Source organism: Aegilops tauschii, chromosome 2 (genome assembly GCF_002575655.3).
Source record: "Aegilops tauschii subsp. strangulata cultivar AL8/78 chromosome 2, Aet v6.0, whole genome shotgun sequence".
Lineage (NCBI taxonomy): Eukaryota > Viridiplantae > Streptophyta > Magnoliopsida > Poales > Poaceae > Aegilops > Aegilops tauschii.
In genome coordinates, this window is record NC_053036.3 from 630,501,914 (window position 1) to 630,521,686 (window position 19,773).

The 19,773-nt window shown below is 44.1% G+C and overlaps 1 protein-coding gene across 1 annotated transcript; it reads left to right on the forward strand.

Moving 5' to 3' along the window:
• The first annotated feature begins 1,378 nt into the window (after positions 1-1,378).
• On the forward strand, positions 1,379-3,406 carry LOC141041382 (uncharacterized). Its single transcript, XM_073507531.1, has one exon. It carries the CDS (start codon positions 1,379-1,381, stop codon positions 3,404-3,406), a length of 2,028 nt encoding a protein of 675 aa, XP_073363632.1.
• Positions 3,407-19,773: the final 16,367 nt, after the last annotated feature.

Consider the following 19,773-nt stretch of genomic DNA (forward strand, 5'->3'; position numbering starts at 1 on the left):
CTTGCATTTTAGCTAGGTTGGTGGCTACAGAGCTACTCCCTCCGTCCCGCAATATAAAAACGTTTTTGACACTACACTAGTGTCAAAAACGTTCTTATATTGTGGGACGGAGGGAGTACCATTTTAGCATCTCTAGTACATCCCTACAAACAGATTCTCTAACTGTTGATTTAGAAGCCTCCTCATTTAGTCTCTTTATTAGTAGAGCATTTTTTATGCGAAAATCCAACTCGGTTCCCAGGCTCATCTGCTCCCACTCAGAAAAAAAACAAATACTAGAAAAATTCAAAAAAACCCAATTTTTTTGGTAGATAATTTGATGCTTGAGGTCCGCTTCAAATTTCAACTCATTTGGACATCTGAGCAGCTCTCGGCAAAAAAGACAAATCTGGTCAAAACAATGCTTGAACAGTAAACTTTTTTACAGACCCTGAATTTGTCTCTTTTGCTGAGAGCTGCTCAAATGTTCAAATGAGTTGAAATTTAGAGCGGACCTCACGCATCAAGTTATCAACCACACAAAAAATATTTGATTTTTTTTTTGAATTTTTGTAGTATTTGTTTTGAATTGTTTTCTGAGCGCGGGTGCAGATAAGCCCGGGAGAAGAAACTTATGTATATATATAAAATTTTATGTTTCCACCACATACAATCCAATAACATTTCAATCAGTAATTTTTAAATTCAAATTAAAACATAAAATATGGTCCAACTAAACCAAATAATGTAAATAGACACGAAGATCGGCCAAATAACTTATTTAAATTATGACTAGTAAAAACCAATACTCCATAAGAGAGCTCATTTGCTGAAAATACAACACACATGCCAATTTGTGGTTCGCAGTGTGCACCAGAATCGCAGAGAAAAAAAGGTAAAAAAATACATGTCGACAATTTCATCGAACACTTCAATGTAACAACTACGAAGCTTGCTGGGTATGAGCAGGCAGTGCCACGATGATTGGAATGGGCGACGAGCGGAGGAGAATGGGCAGGAGGAGGCAGTGGCATGTGGCAGGGGTGGATTAGCTCGAGTCTGGACGCATCGACCGAACTCTGTCCAACATATATAGTACTTAGTAAAGATTACAACCAACACAATAAAATCCAAGTTAACGATCAAGCGGTTGCATAATTTTGTAGGAGAGAACAATGCGTATGGATTTCATACCATTTTGTTGAAAACTCCAGTTAAATTGTGCTAACTCATCTAGTAAAAACATTAGAACTCTCCTGAGAATGCATGGTATGGATTAATATTTCGGCGTCCTAGGAGTATATTATAACTGGAACTTAATTGCACAGGAACCAATGCTACAGAATCATCTGAAACGCCATTGTGGACAAGAATATGGAATGAGCGGGATGTGCAGATAATGGTACTCACCAGCCTTGCGCTGCAACTCTTTCTGCTATTCGCCGGCAACATCCGTCGTTGGCGTAGAGTCATTGGGTTGAGGTTCTTGGTGTGGTTGGCTTATTTGGGGTCTTACGCTGTTGCCGCCTCTGCCATTGGCCTCTTCTCCCAGTATGAGGACAAGTACAAACTAAGAAGCCTCGAGTCATCTGAGGATCGTCACACGCTGACGCTGCCCTTCCTCTGGGCACCTTTTCTCCTTCTACACCTCGGAGGCCAGGACACCATCACTGCATTCTCCATCGAGGACAATGATCTATGGATGAGGCAAGTGATCAACCTCTTGGTCCAGCTCAGTCTAGCCTTGTACGTATTTTGGAAGTCGTTCGACTTACTCAACTCGAAGTTGCTAGCCATTGCGGTACCCCTATTTATTGCCGGGATAATCAAGTATGGGGAGAGGATACGGGCACTCGAGAGAGGCAGCCGGGACAGCCTCGACTGCCGCACAAAGATGGACGATCCAACCAAGCCCATGGAGGGGCCTAGCCACCGGCCCACCATCAGACAGTTGTCTCCACCTAGAGATGATGATGTGGCATCTCGTGCTCTTAGCTCTGCTCTTTGCTGTAGAGGATTGCTTGTTGGACGGACACTGGTACAGCTGGGATCTGGGGCTGCCATTAAAGTTTTGGATGCTTTTGCAGAGACTGAGCAAACAGAAGCAAAGGTCAAGTTCGTTCTGACGGAGCTTGGCATGATTTACGATATGCTATACACCAAGGTCACGGTGCTGCAAAAATGGAAAGGCAGTATGTTCCGGTGTTTTGCCCTTGTAGCCATGATGGTCGCATTTGTGCTCTTCTGGGTAAACCAGCAACTGCATGCCCACAAAACAACAAATGCTGCCATCACCTACGCGTTGTTTGTTGCAGCCATCTTTATGGAAGTTTATTCTATTTTCATGGTGATAGCATCGCCCTGGACAAGGGCACGCTCCAACTTTCTTGGTTGGCTGTCCGGCAAATTAGCCTGTTGTTTTCCTAGTCAAAGGTTGTCAAGTCCATCCATGAGGCAATTTAACCTTACAGACTATTGCTTGAACAAGAAATCCAGGCCGAAGTTCCTCTCCAAGGTGACTGGATCACTGGGTCTCGAGAAGCACTGGAGAAACATTTGGCACGTCAAGGACGTGGAAGGAGACAAGGGGGTCATCATCAGCTATATCGCGGGATTACTCAACACCGACCATAATCCTTATAGGGAGCGACCCCAGCAGCTGAATCTTGGCTGGGAACTAAAGGATTTGCTAACTCTGCCCTTCGAGCATGCCCTTTTCCGTCTACATGTATTCACAGAGATGTATTTAAGCAGACTAGATGGCAGTGGCAGTGGTGAGATGAAAGTACTTGCGGCAGTGGCAGTGGCAGTGGCAGTGGCAGTGGGAGGGAGTGTCAGTGATGAGATGAGAAAACTTGCGGCAGAATGCAGGAAGCTATCAAACTACCTCATGTACCTCATGGTAGTTTACCCTTCAATGCTGCGGGTCGGGAGTGCTGCGCAGGATCTCGAGTCCATATTCACGGAATGGGTGAGGGGCAATCATGACAACTTGGAGAAGGCAGAGATTCTAGAGAAGTATACAAATGCAAAATTCAACGCCAATATTCGAATGAGAACTCCCTTCAAAGAACCGCCTTCCATGGGATCGCTGGAGGAGATAAAGGAGGTGTGGGCGAGGCTGCTCATCTATGCTGCTGGTAAGTGCCCCATGGAGCTGCACGCGCGACAGCTCGGCAATGAAGTCGAGCTTCTCACCGTGGTTGGGTACCTCATGATGCATCACTGTCTTGGAGATGTTGGAAGGGAGCTCAAACTCTTGGCACCTCTTCTTGGAGACACGCGAGAAAGGTTGGTTTCAGTTCATGAGAATGAGTCGATGAATATGATACCGCCAGAAGAGCCTCTCTACGCCTTTGAATTCCTTCGGGATTACAATGAGCAGATGTATGTACGAGCCTGGGGACCATTAGCGAAGAGCCGGTAAGTACTTTGACCATTATATATTGAACTTTCCTTGTGCATAATGCTGAGTTGCTGACATGTGCGGTTCATGTGCAGACTACGTCTCACGGACCAAGTGTGCGGTCACGATCTGTAGGGCAACAGGTAACTACTTTACAATATACTGTAGTAGTATATGAGTAACATTGTACTTCCAAATAGGAATCTCCGATTATACAGTATACTTTTCCTTGTGCATAATGCTCACATGGTTTGCAGAGTACCTCTCACGGGATTGAAGTGGCACTAGACATAGAGCAAGCTGGTGGACCACCGTAGAAGGATGGTCAGTCGATCTCTTTCCGCGCGTGGGATTGCCCAACCGGCACAAAGGGCGTCGTCCATCTCATGATTTGAGCAGCACCTGTTTCTTCATCCTCTCGGGCGGGCGTGTATGCAATGCAAAAATGTTTCTGCTTAATTACTTCAGTTAACTTATTATATTCGCCCGTTATGCTTTTGTAATGTTGGTCGATGAACTTTGTGTAAGCTGCAGCTGTGTCAGCTCAGCTAGCGTGGTTTGTATCTTTTTTCTTTTCAAAAACGAATTGTGGTTGTATTTTATTCTGTCACATCACTATGTGTGCATTAATTGGCTTGTTTGGACTTCAATATGCATTCTTTCCTGTTACTAACGAGTACTTTTAACATACTCCCTCTTACCCTCTTTTTCCACATCGAAAGGTAAGAAGATAAGAGTTAATCAAACCCACTAGTTAATTGAATCAACAGTTCAGATCTATTTTATACACTTATCTCTCATGGGAAAATGGGAGGTAGAAGGGAGCATGTTAAAAAACCTTGTTACGATAACTGCCTTGTCGGACAGAAGCTCGTCGCGAACATACAGCTTCCAAATCCCATGCCTTTTACATAAGCGGTGTACGTCAGAGCTAGATCTCTGGCACAAGGCAGAAAGTAAAGAGAGAGAGAGGACAGATTGCCGATGTGTATTTAACAGTTTTGGAGCAGTTTTAGCAGCATGCCGCCTGTCGATTTGGGCCTCCTGGGTTCATTCTCTGGCCCGTATCTCTCCCAGGCTTTCTCCAGTTTTGTGTCATTTTCTGAGCTGCATCTGTAGGTTGTGAAGCTTCTCAAAGCGGTTGCGAAGGATCCGCAAGCGGCGCGCAATGGAGGACGGCGCCGGGCGGCGCGCCTGTCGGTGCCCGTGCACCCGGGCCGGTGTGGACTGCGACCGTGTGTACGGTAGCAGCAGCAGCTTTTCTCGAGCCGGCGCGCGGACTTCCCTCCCAGTAACGGTAAGCTTCATCAACCCGCTGTGAATCTGCCTGTTTCTAGCAATCTCGCTCTGTCCCGTTTGGGGTTTGTTATTCAGGGTCGCGCCCAAACCAGAACTTGATTGACCACTGAGTGCGAGTGCATTTTACTCTATGAACTTATTTACCGGCTGTAGTGTCCAATTTTTTTTTTTTGAAAGAAAGGGATCCTTTACCCCGATTTCATTAATGAAACCTGATAGTATTTGATACAACCAAAACACACCCTTCTCTCACCACCACTTTACGCGCTACAGGAACGCATAACTTCCTCTGGCCCTATGCACCATTGAACATAGTACATAGGCAAAAGGAACATAACAGACCACTGCCCCTTCCCCCCTCCTTATTACATGAAACATAAAGAACCACCACTTTTTCCTGAAGTTACTTTTTTTTGAAAAGGGGGGATTCCCCTGCCTCTGCATCAGAACGATGCATACGGTCACCTTTATAAGCAAATAGATTCAACAAGGTCTTAAAGTCTGAAACCAAAGTAGTGGCTAGCTCACAAAGAGCCACAGTGCCAAAAACACAAAAGCCAAAAGGCCACAACCGGCTAGCAAAATAAAGATAGGAAAACTAATTGGCTATCCTATTACATGACCGCCATCCAAACCGGTTGGAGATATCCCGCGCTACCATCTCCCACCGGATAGATCCAGTAACCAAACGCACCCTGACCTCCGTCGGAGTGAGTAACGACCACATACGGATCAACGCTGTGACTCGGAAGATAACCTGCAAAAAATGAATATTTGTTGTTCTGTTAAAAACCAAATCATTTCTACAGTTTCAAATTGCCCACAATAAAGCACATACTCCTACGCGAATGTGTCTAGCTGTTTCGGACTCTATCCCAGAAAGCCACGTTTCAAATAACGCGCTGACAGAATTCGGAGGAATAATGTTAAAGGCAATGTGCACCGTCTGCCACAACACTTTGGCCAACGGGCAATCAAGAAAAAGGTGTTTGATAGTTTCATCCCGATCACAAAAACTACACCTAGCAGATCCTGTCCAGTTGCGCTTTACCAAGTTATATTTTGTTAATATGACTTGTTTATGTACGAACCACCTAAACACCTTAATTTTTAAAGGAACTTTGACTTTCCAAACATTTTCGGAACTAGGAATGACGCTAGAGTTGATAACATCGATATACATCGATTTAACTGTGAACTCTCCAGACCTAGTGAGCTTCCAGCGCAACTGATCGGGCTGATGAGATAGCTGCACCTCCATCAGTCTACTCACTAAATGGAGCCACGCTTCCCAACGATTGCCGGCAAGCGTTCTCCTAAAATGAATATTAAGGGGAATGGACTGAAGTATCGTTGCAACATAAGCATCACGTCGTTGAACAATACTATATAGGGACGGGTACTGAAGTGCCAGTGGTGTCTCCCCAAGCCAGGTATCCTTCCAGAAACGCGTGGTAGTACCATTGTCGATAATAAACTTTGTCCTATTGAAAAAGGCTGATTTGACTCTCATGAGCCCCTTCCAGGAAGGCGAGTCCGTCGGTCTCACTGTCACCTGGGACAAAGTTTTGGACTGCAGATACTTACTACGGAGAATCTGCGCCCACGTGGCATCAGTCTCAACTGATAACTTATATAGCCACTTGCTGAGAAGGCATCTGTTCTTGACTTCAAGATTTTCAATGCCAAGACCCCCTTGGTCTTTTGGTCGACAAATGATATCCCATTTGGCGAGTCTGTATTTTCTTTTTAGTTCATCGCTTTGCCAGAAGAATCGAGATCGATAGAAGTCCAGTCTCTTCCTAACACCAACTGGGACTTCGAAGAAAGACAAGAGAAACATAGGCATACTCGTGAGCACCGAATTAATAAGAATCAAACGTCCTCCGTATGACATGAGCTTGCCCTTCCAGCAACTCAGTTTCGTCTCAAACCGATCCTCGATACACTTCCATTCTCTGTTTGTGAGCTTACGGTGGTGAATGGGTATACCTAGGTACGTGAAAGGTAAAGACCCCAATTCGCATCCAAACAATTGCCTATAAGCCTCTTGTTCCTCGTTGGCTCTACCAAAACAGAACAAGTCGCTTTTATGAAAGTTAATCTTCAACCCGGTCAATTGTACAAATAAGCATAACACCAGCTTCATATTTCTCGCTTTTGCCAAGTCGTGCTCCATAAAGATGAACGTATCATCAGTGTACTATAGGATAGACACACCTCCATCAACTAGATGAGGCACCAAGCCATCCACCTGACCAGCCTCCTTAGCCCTTCCTATCAGAATTGCCAACATATCAACCACAATGTTGAACAAAATAGGAGACATCGGATCACCCTGTCTCAGGTCCTTATGTGTCTGGAAATAATGACCTATGTCGTCATTCACTTTAATTCCAACACTCCCTTTTTGCGTGAAAGATTCTACCTGGCGTCGCCAGGCTTCATCAAAACCCTTCATACGTAAGGCCTGTTGAAAGAAAGGCCATTTGACTTTATCGTACGCTTTCTCGAAGTCCACCTTAAAAACAACTCCATCTAGTTTCACTACTACGGAAAACCCTAGTAGTAGCGCGGGTTTTGAGGCTAGCAGCAGCGCGGGTGGCCGCGCTACTAATCAGGCGCTACAGCTAACTTGTAGTAGTAGCGCGGTCCGCACCTGCACTACTACTATTGACGATATCAGCAGCGCTTTTGCGGAACGCGCTACTATTAGTTAGTTGTAGCAATTTCGTTGTCCCTCGCTACTGCTATATCTTTCATCATTTTCCCATTGTACCCCTTTCCCTTTCGGTTTCAATAAACTGCAATTTTCAGATACTAGGTACTACTAGATATCAAATTCATAAACCATTATAAGTACTAGGTAGTACTCCCTTCGTTCCAAATTACTCGTCGTGGTTACGACGAGTAATTTGGAACGAAGGGAGTACTAGATAACAATTTCATGCATAGTCAACATGCATCCTCAAGCAGTACAAGGTCATATCAACGACGATCATCATATGTAGTTCTAGATGATATCGACGACGATCATCATATGTAGTTCTAGATGATATAGCCACACACATATATGTAGTTCTAGATGATATCGAAGACAATCATCATCCTCAAGCCTGGGTGGTTGGTGTTCCTGATAGTAATTAGGATGGCCTGTCCAACACGAAGATTCTTGCCATCGAGGAATTTCTTCCACCCAACCGAGTTTAAGTGTGTGCGACCGTCCGTGTCCACGCGGCAAGTACAGGTTGTGACGGAGCCCCTTGCAGTAAGGCGTAGTCCAGCTGAGCCTTCTTCATCAGGCTCGATACCATAACTCACAGATAGGCTCTTTGCCAATTTCTGAATAAGAAAAACATATCAATTAATAAATAGCCTCGCACATACTCTTGCAGATAAGTATATATGGATTATCTGCACTATTAATAGTTCCTTAGATTCTACACTAATAAGCATGTGATCGAACTCTACACTAAAACATATCATCGACTAGATTCCACACAACATACCATATCATTGGACTCTACACTAAGTATTTCATCGGATAATTTGCATTTGTAAGAATAACATTGATGGGGAACGTAGTAATTTCAAAAAAAATTCCTACGCACACGCAAGATCATGGTGATGCATAGCAACGAGAGGGGAGAGTGTTGTCCACGTACCCTCGTAGACCGAAAGCGGAAGCGTTATCACAACGCGGTTGATGTAGTCGTACGTCTTCACGATCCGACCGATCAAGTACCGAACGCACGGCACCTCCGAGTTCTACACACGTTCAGCTCGATGACGTCCCTCGAACTCCGATCCAGCCGAGTGTTGAGGGAGAGTTTCGTCAGCACGACGGCGTGGTGACGATGATGATGTTCCACCGACGCAGGGCTTCGCCTAAGCTCCGCAACGGTATTATCGAGGTGTAATATGGTGGAGGGGGGCACCGCACACGGCTAAGAGATCTCAAGGATCAATTGTTGTGTCTCTGGGGTGCCCCCCTGCCCCCGTATATAAAGGAGCAAGGGGGAGGCAGCCGGCCAAGGGGAGAGGCGCGCCATAGGGGGGAGTCCTACTCCCACCGGGAGTAGGACTCCTCCTTTCCTTGTGGGAGTAGGAGAAGGGAAGGGAGAAGGAGAAAGAAGGAAGGGTGCGCCCCCCCTTCCCTAGTCCAATTGGGAACAGACCATGGGGAGGGGTGCGGCCACCTTTTGAGGCCTTTCTCTCCTTTCCCGTATGGCCCATTAAGGCCCAATATGAATTCCCGTAACTCTCCGGTACTCCGAAAAATACTCGAATCACTCGGAACCTTTCCGAAGTCCGAATATAGTTGTCCAATATATCGATTTTTACGTCTCGACCATTCCGAGACTCCTCGTCATATCCCCGATCTCATCCGGGACTCCGAACTACTTCGGTACATCAAAACTCAATAAAACTGTCATCGTAACGTTAAGCGTGCGGACCCTACGGGTTCGAGAACTATGTAGACATGACCGAGACATGTCTCCGGTCAATAACCAATAGCGGGACCTGGATGCCCATATTGGCTCCCACATATTCTACGAAGATCTTTATCGGTCAGACCGCATAACAACATACGTTATTCCCTTTGTCACCGGTATGTTACTTGCCCGAGATTTGATCGTCGGTATCTCGGTACCTAGTTCAATCTCGTTACTGGCAAGTCTCTTTACTCGTTCCGTAACACATCATCCCGCAACTAACTCATTAGTCACAATGCTTGCAAGGCTTATAGTGATGTGCATTACCGAGTGGGCCCAGAGATACCTCTCCGACAATCGGAGTGACAAATCCTAATCTCGAAATACGCCAACCCAACAAGTACCTTTGGAGACACCTGTAGAGCACCTTTATAATCACCCATTTACGTTGTGACGTTTGGTAGCACACAAAGTGTTCCTCCGGTAAACGGGAGTTGCATAATCTCATAGTCATAGGAACATGTATAAGTCATGAAGAAAGCAATAGCAACATACTAAACGATCGGGTGCTAAGCTAACGGAATGGGTCAAGTCAATCACGTCATTCTCCTAATGAGGTGATCCCGTTAATCAAATGACAACTCATGTCTATGGCTAGGAAACATAACCATCTTTGATTAACGAGCTAGTCAAGTAGAGGCATACTAGTGACACTCTGTTTGTCTATGTATTCACACATGTATTATGTTTCCGGTTAATACAATTCTAGCATGAATAATAAACATTTATCATGATATAAGGAAATAATAATACTTTATAATTGCCTCTAGGGCATATTTCCTTCAGTCTCCCACTTGCACTAGAGTCAATAATCTAGTTCACATCGCCATGTGATTTAACATCAAAAATTCACATTACCATGTGATTACCACCCATAGTTCACATCTCTATGTGACCAACACTCAAAGGGTTTACTAGAGTCAATAATCTAGTTCACATCGCTATGTGATTAACACCCAAAGAGTACTAAGGTGTGATCATGTTTTGATTGTGAGATAATTTTAGTCAACGGGTCTGTCACATTCAGATCGGTAAGTATTTTGCAAATTTCTATGTCTACAATGCTCCGCACAGAGCTACTCTAGCTAATTGCTCCCACTTTCAATATGTATCTAGACCGAGACTTAGAGTCATCTAGATTTAGTGTCAAAACTTGCATCGACGTAACCCTTTACGACGAACCTTTTGTCACTTCCATAATCGAGAAACATATCCTTATTCCACTAAGGATAATTTTGACCGCTGTCCAGTGATCTACTCCTAGATCACTATTGTACTCCCTTGCCAAAATCAGTGTAGGGTATACAATAGATCTGGTATACAGCATGGCATACTTTATAGAACCTATGGCCAAGGCATAGGGAATGACTTTCATTCTCTTTCTATCTTCTGCCGTGGTCGGGCTTTGAGTCTTACTCAATTTCACACCATGTAACACAGGCAAGAAACTCTTTTCTTTGACTGTTCTATTTTGAACTACTTCAAAATCTTTGTTAAGGTATGTACTCATTGAAAAAACTTATCAAGCGTCTTGATCTATCTCTATAGATCTTGATGCTCAATATGTAAGCAGCTTCACCGAGGTCTTTCTTTGAAAAACTCCTTTCAAACACTCCTTTATGCTTTGCAGAATAATTCTACATTATTTCCGATCAACAATATGTCATTCACATATACTTATCAGAAATGTTCTAGTGCTCCCACTGACTTTCTTGTAAATACAGGCTTCACCGCAAGTCTGTATAAAACTATATCCTTTGATCAACTTATCAAAGCGTATATTCCAACTCCGAGATACTTGCACCAGTCCATAGATGGATCGCTGGAGCTTGCATATTTTGTTAGCACCTTTAGGATTGGCAAAACCTTCTGGTTGCATCATATACAACTCTTTTTTAATAAATCCATTAAGGAATGTAGTTTTGTTTATCCATTTGCCAGATTTCATAAAATGCGGCAATTGCTAACATGATTCAGACAGACTTAAGCATCGCTGCGAGTGAGAAAATCTCATCGTATTCAACACTTTGAACTTTGTCAAAAACCTTTTTCCGACAAGTGTAGCTTTGTAGATAGTAACACTACTATCAGCGTCCGTCTTTCTCTTGAAGATCCATTTAATCTCAATGGCTCGCCGATCATTGGGCAAGTCAATCAAAGTCCATACTTTGTTCTCATACATGGATCTCATCTCAGATTTCATGGCCTCAAGCCATTTTGCGGAATCTGGGCTCACCATCGCTTCTTCATAGTTCGTAGGTTCGTCATGGTCTAGTAACATAACCTCCAGAACAGGATTACCGTACCACTCTGGTGCGGATCTTACTCTAGTTGACCTACGACGTTCAGTAATAACTTGATCTGAAGTTTCATGATCATCATCATTAACTTCCTCTCTAATTCGTATAGGCGTCACAGAAACTGGTTTCTGCGATGAACTACTTTCCAATAAGGGAGCAGGTACAGTTACCTCATCAAGTTCTACTTTCCTCCCACTCACTTCTTTCGAGAGAAACTCCTTCTCTAGAAAATTTCCGAATTTAGCAACAAAAGTTTTGCCTTCGGATCTGTGATAGAAGGTATACCCAACAGTCTCCTTTGGGTATCCTATGAAGACACATTTCTCCGATTTGGGTTCGAGCTTATCAGGTTGAAGTTTCTTCACATAAGCACCGCAGCCCCAAACTTTAAGAAATGACAACTTTGGTTTCTTGCCAAACCACAGTTCATAAGGCGTCGTCTCAACGGATTTTGATGGTGCCCTATTTAACGTGAATGCAGCTTTCTCTAATGCATAACCCCAAAACGATAGTGGTAGATCGGTAAAATACATCATATATCGCACCATATCTAATAAAGTACGATTACAACGTTCGGACACACCATTACACCGTGGTGTTCCAGGTGGCGTGAGTAGTGAAACTATTTCACATTGTTTTAACTGAAGGCCAAACTTGTAACTCAAATACTCTTCTCTACGATCAGATCGTAGAAACTTTATTTTTTTTGTTACGATGATTTTCCACTTCACTCTGAAATTATATAAACTTTTCAAATGTTTCAGACTTATGTTTCATTAAGTAGATATACCCATATCTGCTCAAATCATCTGTGAAGGTGAGAAAATAACGATATCCGCCACGAGCCTCAATATTCATTGGACCACATACATCTGTATGTATGACTTCCAACAAATCTGTTGCTCTCTCCATACTTCCGGAGAACGGCGTTTTAGTCATCTTGCCCATGAGGCACGGTTCACAAGTATCAAGTGATTCATAATCAAGTGATTCCAAAATCCCATCAGTATGGAGTTTCTTCATGCGCTTTACACCAATATGACCTAAACGGCAGTGCCACAAATAATTTGCACTATCATTATTAACTTTGCATCTTTTGGCTTCAATATTATGATTATGTGTATCACTACGATCGAGATCCAACAAACCATTTTCGTTGGTGTGTATGACCATAGAAGGTTTTTATTCATGTAAACAGAACAACAATTGTTCTCTAACTTAAATGAATAACCGTATTGCAATAAACATGATCAACTCATATTCATGCTCAACGCAAACACCAAATAACACTTATTTAGTTTCAACACTAATCCCGAAAGTATAGGGAGTGTGCGATGATGATCATATCAATCTTGAAACTACTTCCAACACACATCGTCACCTCTCCTTTTACTAGTCTTTGTTTATTCTGCAACTCCTGTTTTGAGTTACTACTCTTAGCAACTGAACCAGTATCAAATACCGAGGGGTTGCTATAAACACTAGTAAAGTACACATCAATAACATGTATATCCAATATACCTTTGTTCACTTTGCCATCCTTCTTATCCACCAAATAGTTGGGGTAGTTCCGCTTCCAGTGACCAGTCCCTTTGCAGTAGAAGCACTTAGTCTCAGGCTTAGGACCAGATTTAGGCTTCTTCACTTGAGCAGCAACTTGCTTGCCGTTCTTCTTGAAGTTCCCCTTCTATCCCTTTGCCCTTTTCTTGAAACTAGTGGTCTTGTTAACCATCAACACTTGATGCTCTTTCTTGATTTCTACCTTCGTCGATTTCAGTATCGCGAAGAGCTCGGGAATTACTTTCGTCATCCCTTACATACTATAGTTCATCACGAAGTTCTACTAACTTGGTGATGGTGACTAGAGAATTCTGTCAATCACTATTTTATCTGGAAGATTAACTCCCACTTGATTCAAGCGATTGTAGTACCCAGACAATCTGAGCACATGCTCACTAGTTGAGCGATTCTCCTCCATCTTTTAGCTATAGAACTTGTTGGAGACTTCATATCTCTCAACTCGGGTATTTGCTTGAAATATTAACTTCAACTCCTGGAACATCTCATATGGTCCATGACGTTCAAAACGTCTTTGAAGTCCCGATTCTAAGCCGTTAAGCATGGTGCACTAAACTATCAAGTAGTCATCATATTGAGCTAGCCAAACGTTCATAACGTCTGCATCTGCTCCTGCAATAGGTCTGTCACCTAGCGGTGCATCAAGGACATAATTTTTCTGTGCAGCAATGAGGATAATCCTCAGATCACGGATCCAATCCGCATCTTTTCTACTAACATCTTTCAACATAATTTTTTCTCTAGGAACATATCAAAAATAAACACAGGGAAGCAACAACGCGAGCTATTGATCTATTAACATAATTTGCAAAATACTATCAGGACTAAGTTCATGATAAATTTAAGTTCAATTAATCATATTACTTAAGAACTCCCACTTAGATAGACATCCCTCTAATCCTCTAAGTGATCACGTGATCCATATCAACTAAACCATGTCCGATCATCACGTGAGATGGAGTAGTTTCAATGGTGAACATCACTATGTTGATCATATCTACTATATGATTCACGCTCGACCTTTCGGTCTCCGTGTTCCGAGGCCGTATCTGTTATATGCTAGGATCGTCAAGTTTAACCTGAGTATTCCGCGTGCGCAACTGTTTTGCACCTGTTGTATTTGAACGTAGAGCCTATCACACCCGATCATCACGTGGTGTCTCAGCATGAAGAACTTTCGCAACGGTGCATACTCAGGGAGAACACTTTTATCTTGAAATTTTAGTGAGAGATCATCTTATAATGCTACCGTCAATCAAAGCAAGATAAGATGCATAAAGGATTAACATCACATGCAATCAATATAAGTGATATGATATGGCCATCATCATCTTGTGCTTGTGATCTCCATCTTCGAAGCACCGTGCTCGTGATCTCCATCTCCGAAGCACCGTTATGATCACCATCGTCACCTGCGCGACACCTTGATCTCCATCGTAGTATCGTTGTCGTCTCGCCAACTTATTGCTTTTACGACTATCGCTACCGCTTAGTGATAAAGTAAAACTATTACATGGCGATTGCAATTCATACAATAAAGCGACAACCATATGGCTCCTGCCAGTTGCCGATAACTCGGTTACAAAACATGATCATCTCATACAACAAATTATATCACATCATGTCTTGACCATATCACATCACAACATGCCCTGCAAAAACAAGTTAGACGTCCTCTACTTTGTTGTTGCAAGTTTTACGTGGCTGCTACGGGCTTAGCAAGAACCGTTCTTACCTACGCATCAAAACAACAACGATAGTTTGTCAAGTTTGTGCTGTTTTAACCTTCGCAAGGACCGGGCGTAGCCACACTCGGTTCAACTAAAGTGAGAGAGACAGACACCCGCCGGTCACCTTTAAGCAACGAGTGCTCGCAATGGTGAAACCAGTCTCGCGTAAGCGTACGCGTAATGTCGGTTCGGGCCGCTTCATCTCACAATACCGCTGAACCAAAGTATGACATGCTGGTAAGCAGTATGACTTATATCGCCCACAACTCACTTGTGTTCTACTCGTGCATAGCATCAACACATAAAACCTGGCTCGGATGCCACTAATGGGGAACGTAGTAATTTCAAAAAAAATTCCTACGCACACGCAAGATCATGGTGATGCATAGCAACGAGAGGGGAGAGTGTTGTCCACGTACCCTCGTAGACCGAAAGCGGAAGCGTTATCACAACGCGGTTGATGTAGTCGTACGTCTTCACGATCCGACCGATCAAGTACCGAACGCACGGCACCTCCGAGTTCTACACACGTTCAGCTCGATGACGTCCCTCGAACTCCGATCCAGCCGAGTGTTGAGGGAGAGTTTCGTCAGCACGACAGCGTGGTGACGCTGATGATGTTCCACCGACGCAGGGCTTCGCCTAAGCTCCGCAACAGTATTATCGAGGTGTAATATGGTGGAGGGGGGCACCGCACACGGCTAAGAGATCTCAAGGATCAATTGTTGTGTCTCTGGGGTGCCCCCCTGCCCCCGTGTATAAAGGAGCAAGGGGGAGGCAGCCGGCCAAGGGGAGAGGCGCGCCATAGGGGGGAGTCCTACTCCCACCGGGAGTAGGACTCCTCCTTTCCTTGTGGGAGTAGGAGAAGGGAAGGGGGAAGGAGAAAGAAGGAAGGGTGCGCCCCCCCTTCCCTAGTCCAATTGGGACCAGACCATGGGGAGGGGTGCGGCCACCTTTTGAGGCCTTTCTCTCCTTTCCCGTATGGCCCATTAAGGCCCCATACGAATTCCCGTAACTCTCCGGTACTCCGAAAAATACTCGAATCACTCGGAACCTTTCCGAAGTCCGAATATAGTTGTCCAATATATCGATTTTTACGTCTCGACCATTCCGAGACTCCTCGTCATATCCCCGATCTCATCCGGGACTCCGAACTACTTCGGTACATCAAAACTCAATAAAACTGTCATCGTAACGTTAAGCGTGCGGACCCTACGGGTTCGAGAACTATGTAGACATGACCGAGACATGTCTCCGGTCAATAACCAATAGCGGGACCTGGATGCCCATATTGGCTCCCACATATTCTACGAAGATCTTTATCGGTCAGACCGCATAACAACATACGTTATTCCCTTTGTCACCGGTATGTTACTTGCCCGAGATTTGATCGTCGGTATCTCGGTACCTAGTTCAATCTCGTTACTGGCAAGTCTCTTTACTCGTTCCGTAACACATCATCCCGCAACTAACTCATTAGTCACAATGCTTGCAAGGCTTATAGTGATGTGCATTACCGAGTGGGCCCAGAGATACCTCTCCGACAATCGGAGTGACAAATCCTAATCTCGAAATACGCCAACCCAACAAGTACCTTTGGAGACACCTGTAGAGCACCTTTATAATCACCCATTTACGTTGTGACGTTTGGTAGCACACAAAGTGTTCCTCCGGTAAACGGGAGTTGCATAATCTCATAGTCATAGGAACATGTATAAGTCATGAAGAAAGCAATAGCAACATACTAAACGATCGGGTGCTAAGCTAACGGAATGGGTCAAGTCAATCACGTCATTCTCCTAATGAGGTGATCCCGTTAATCAAATGACAACTCATGTCTATGGCTAGGAAACATAACCATCTTTGATTAACGAGCTAGTCAAGTAGAGGCATACTAGTGACACTCTGTTTGTCTATGTATTCACACATGTATTATGTTTCCGGTTAATACAATTCTAGCATGAATAATAAACATTTATCATGATATAAGGAAATAAATAATACTTTATAATTGCCTCTAGGGCATATTTCCTTCAGTCTCCCACTTGCACTAGAGTCAATAATCTAGTTCACATCGCCATGTGATTTAACATCAAAAATTCACATTACCATGTGATTACCACCCATAGTTCACATCTCTATGTGACCAACAGTCAAAGGGTTTACTAGAGTCAATAATCTAGTTCACATCGCTATGTGATTAACACCAAAAGAGTACTAAGGTGTGATCATGTTTTGATTGTGAGATAATTTTAGTCAACGGGTCTGTCACATTCAGATCGGTAAGTATTTTGCAAATTTCTATGTCTACAATGCTCTGCACAGAGCTACTCTAGCTAATTGCTCCCACTTTCAATATGTATCTAGACCGAGACTTAGAGTCATCTAGATTTAGTGTCAAAACTTGCATCGACGTAAAGGATTAACGATCCACTTCACAAGAAAGAAAAACAGTAGCATGTGATATTTTTGGTTCTTCCGCGAGAAGCAATTTGATGGACAATTATAATCCTAAGATCTAGTAACATATTAGATGACAAGGTACCACCTACATTTTGCCACAAAATAATTTATTACAAAAAAACAAAAGCATCTACCTATCCATGTACAGAAAAAATAACAATAAAATGGTGCATACTAAATCAACTAAATCAACTAGCCTACTAAATCAACTAAATCAAAATGTTGCATATGAACTAGCCTACTAAATCAAAATGTAGCAGGGAGGAGGGAGAAGGAGGGGCGACTCGAGGAGGGAGAAGGGAGTAGGACGGAGGAGGAAGGCGGAGCGAGGAGGGGCCGGCCGGCGGCGAGTGGAGGGAGGACAGAGGAGGAAGGCGGAGCGAGGAGGGGCCGGCCAGCGGCGAGTGGAGGGAGGACGGAGGAGGAGGACGGTACCGAGTCCAGCAAGGAGGAGGAGGTGACGGCGGCGCAGAGGGAGGAGGAGCGACGGGGGAGGACCCCGGTGCGGGGGGTTGAGGGGGAGATCCAGTGAGTGTGTGAGTGTGAGTGGATCGGATAGAGGAGGGGGGGGGTGGGAGATGGAATGGCTTAGCAGTAGCGCGCTATAGAGAAAGGCGCTACTGCTAAACTACCTAGCAGTAGCGCCTTTCACAAAGAAAGCGCTACTGCTATGTGTCAACATGTAAAAATAGACTTCAAAAATACATTGACCATCAACGATCTTTTTGTGTACAATCTGTTTTGTCAATATGAGTGAACCGGTGAAGACTCATATTGCAGCCACAAATTCTATACATAGAGTTCAATGAAGACCAAGTGCTTGTCAAAGTTTGAGAAGTAACATATTTATGATGGTAGAAACTCTCTTCACGGAGCGAGGTGGGACTAAATTTTTGTAGTAAACTTAGCAGTAGCGCTTATTGATGAAATGCGCTGCTACTATGATCCGTAGCAGTAGCGCTCTTCGTGATAACGCGCTGCTGCTAGAACTAGCCTCGCGGCGGCCTCGTGGGAATTATAGCAGTAGCGCATCTTAGAGCGGGCGCGCTACTGTTATATTTATTTCAGCAGCGAGTTATGTTTGCGCGCGCTACTGCTACGTAGGAGCAGCACCTTATTTTAAAGCGCGTTGCTGGTAAGATTATGTGTATAGGCTTTTCCCTAGTAGTGTTTTTTCGTGTGAATCTCGTGGAGCGTTTCATGAAGGACCACAACCCCTTCTAGGATGTTTTTGTCCGGCATGAAAGCGGTTTGGGAGTGCTGCACGACAGAATGCGCAATCGGCGTGAGCCTATTAGTCCCAACCTTGGTAAAGATTTTGAAACTAACATTAAGAAGACAGATGGGCCTGAACTGCTCAATTCTCACAGACTCTGTTTTCTTAGGAAGCAGGGTTATCGTTCCAAAATTTAGGTGAAATAACTGAAGCTGTCCAGAGAAAAGATCATGGAACATTGGTAATAAATCCCCCTTAATAATATGCCAGCATTTTTTATAAAACTCCGCCGGAAATCCATCCGGGCCTGGAGCCTTATTATTTTTCATTTGCGAAATGGCCTCAAACACCTCTTTCTCGGAGAAAGGGGCTGTCAAAATATCATTCTCATCAGCAGCAAGTTGAGGAACATCCTCAATCCTAGACTCATCCAGAGATACACAGTTATCCTCTGGAGGCCCAAACAACTGCTTGTAGTATTCGGTAATGTATAGTTTTAGGTTCTCCTGTCCTAAGATCGTTCCTTCATCTTGTTCAAGCTGAAAGATACTCTTCTTTCTATGCTTGCCATTGGCGATCATGTGAAAGAATTGAATGTTTGCGTCCCCCTGGACAACTCGGCGAACCTTAGCCCGCAGCGCCCACTTTAATTCCTCTTCACGGAGAAGCTCTTTCAATCTCATCTCCACCTCAAGCTTAGCATGAAGCTCCGTGGCCGGCAGAACCATGGATTCAGCTTTTACATCTAGGGACTGAATAAGGGTAAGAAGCCTTTCCTTTTCGACCTTATAAATCCCACTAAGATGCTAAGCCCACCCACGTAGCAAACTTCTCAGGTGCCTTATCTTATTCTGCCAACGCTCAAGCGCAGTCCTGCCTCCTGCATCCTTAGCCCATTCCCTGGCTATGAGATCTAAGAAGCCTTCTCGTTCAAACCAAGCCAGTTCGAACAAAAACGAGTTTTTGTTTCCTAAGTGGGTTGCCTCATCAGAATCCACAAATAAAGGCGTGTGGTCTGAAATACCACGCGGAAGTGCCTGCACCGTTACGAAGGGGAACTTCTGCTCCCATTCGACGCTAGCTAGGACTCTATCCAACTTTTCAAACGTCGGATTTGGCAACGCATTGGCCCAGGTGAATTTTCTACCCGAAAGCTCTATCTCTCTCAGATCCAAGCTTTCAATAATGGTATTAAACATAAACGACCACCTCCCGTTGAAATTATCATTGTTCTTTTCCTCTCGCCTTCTAATAATGTTGAAATCACCCCCAACCAGGATTGGTAGCTGCTCAGAGCCGCAAATCG

Coding starts and splice junctions, on each gene's coding strand:
- LOC141041382 (XM_073507531.1), top strand. CDS start 1,379: ATGGTACTCACCAGCCTTGCGCTGCAACTCTTTCTGCTATTCGCCGGC.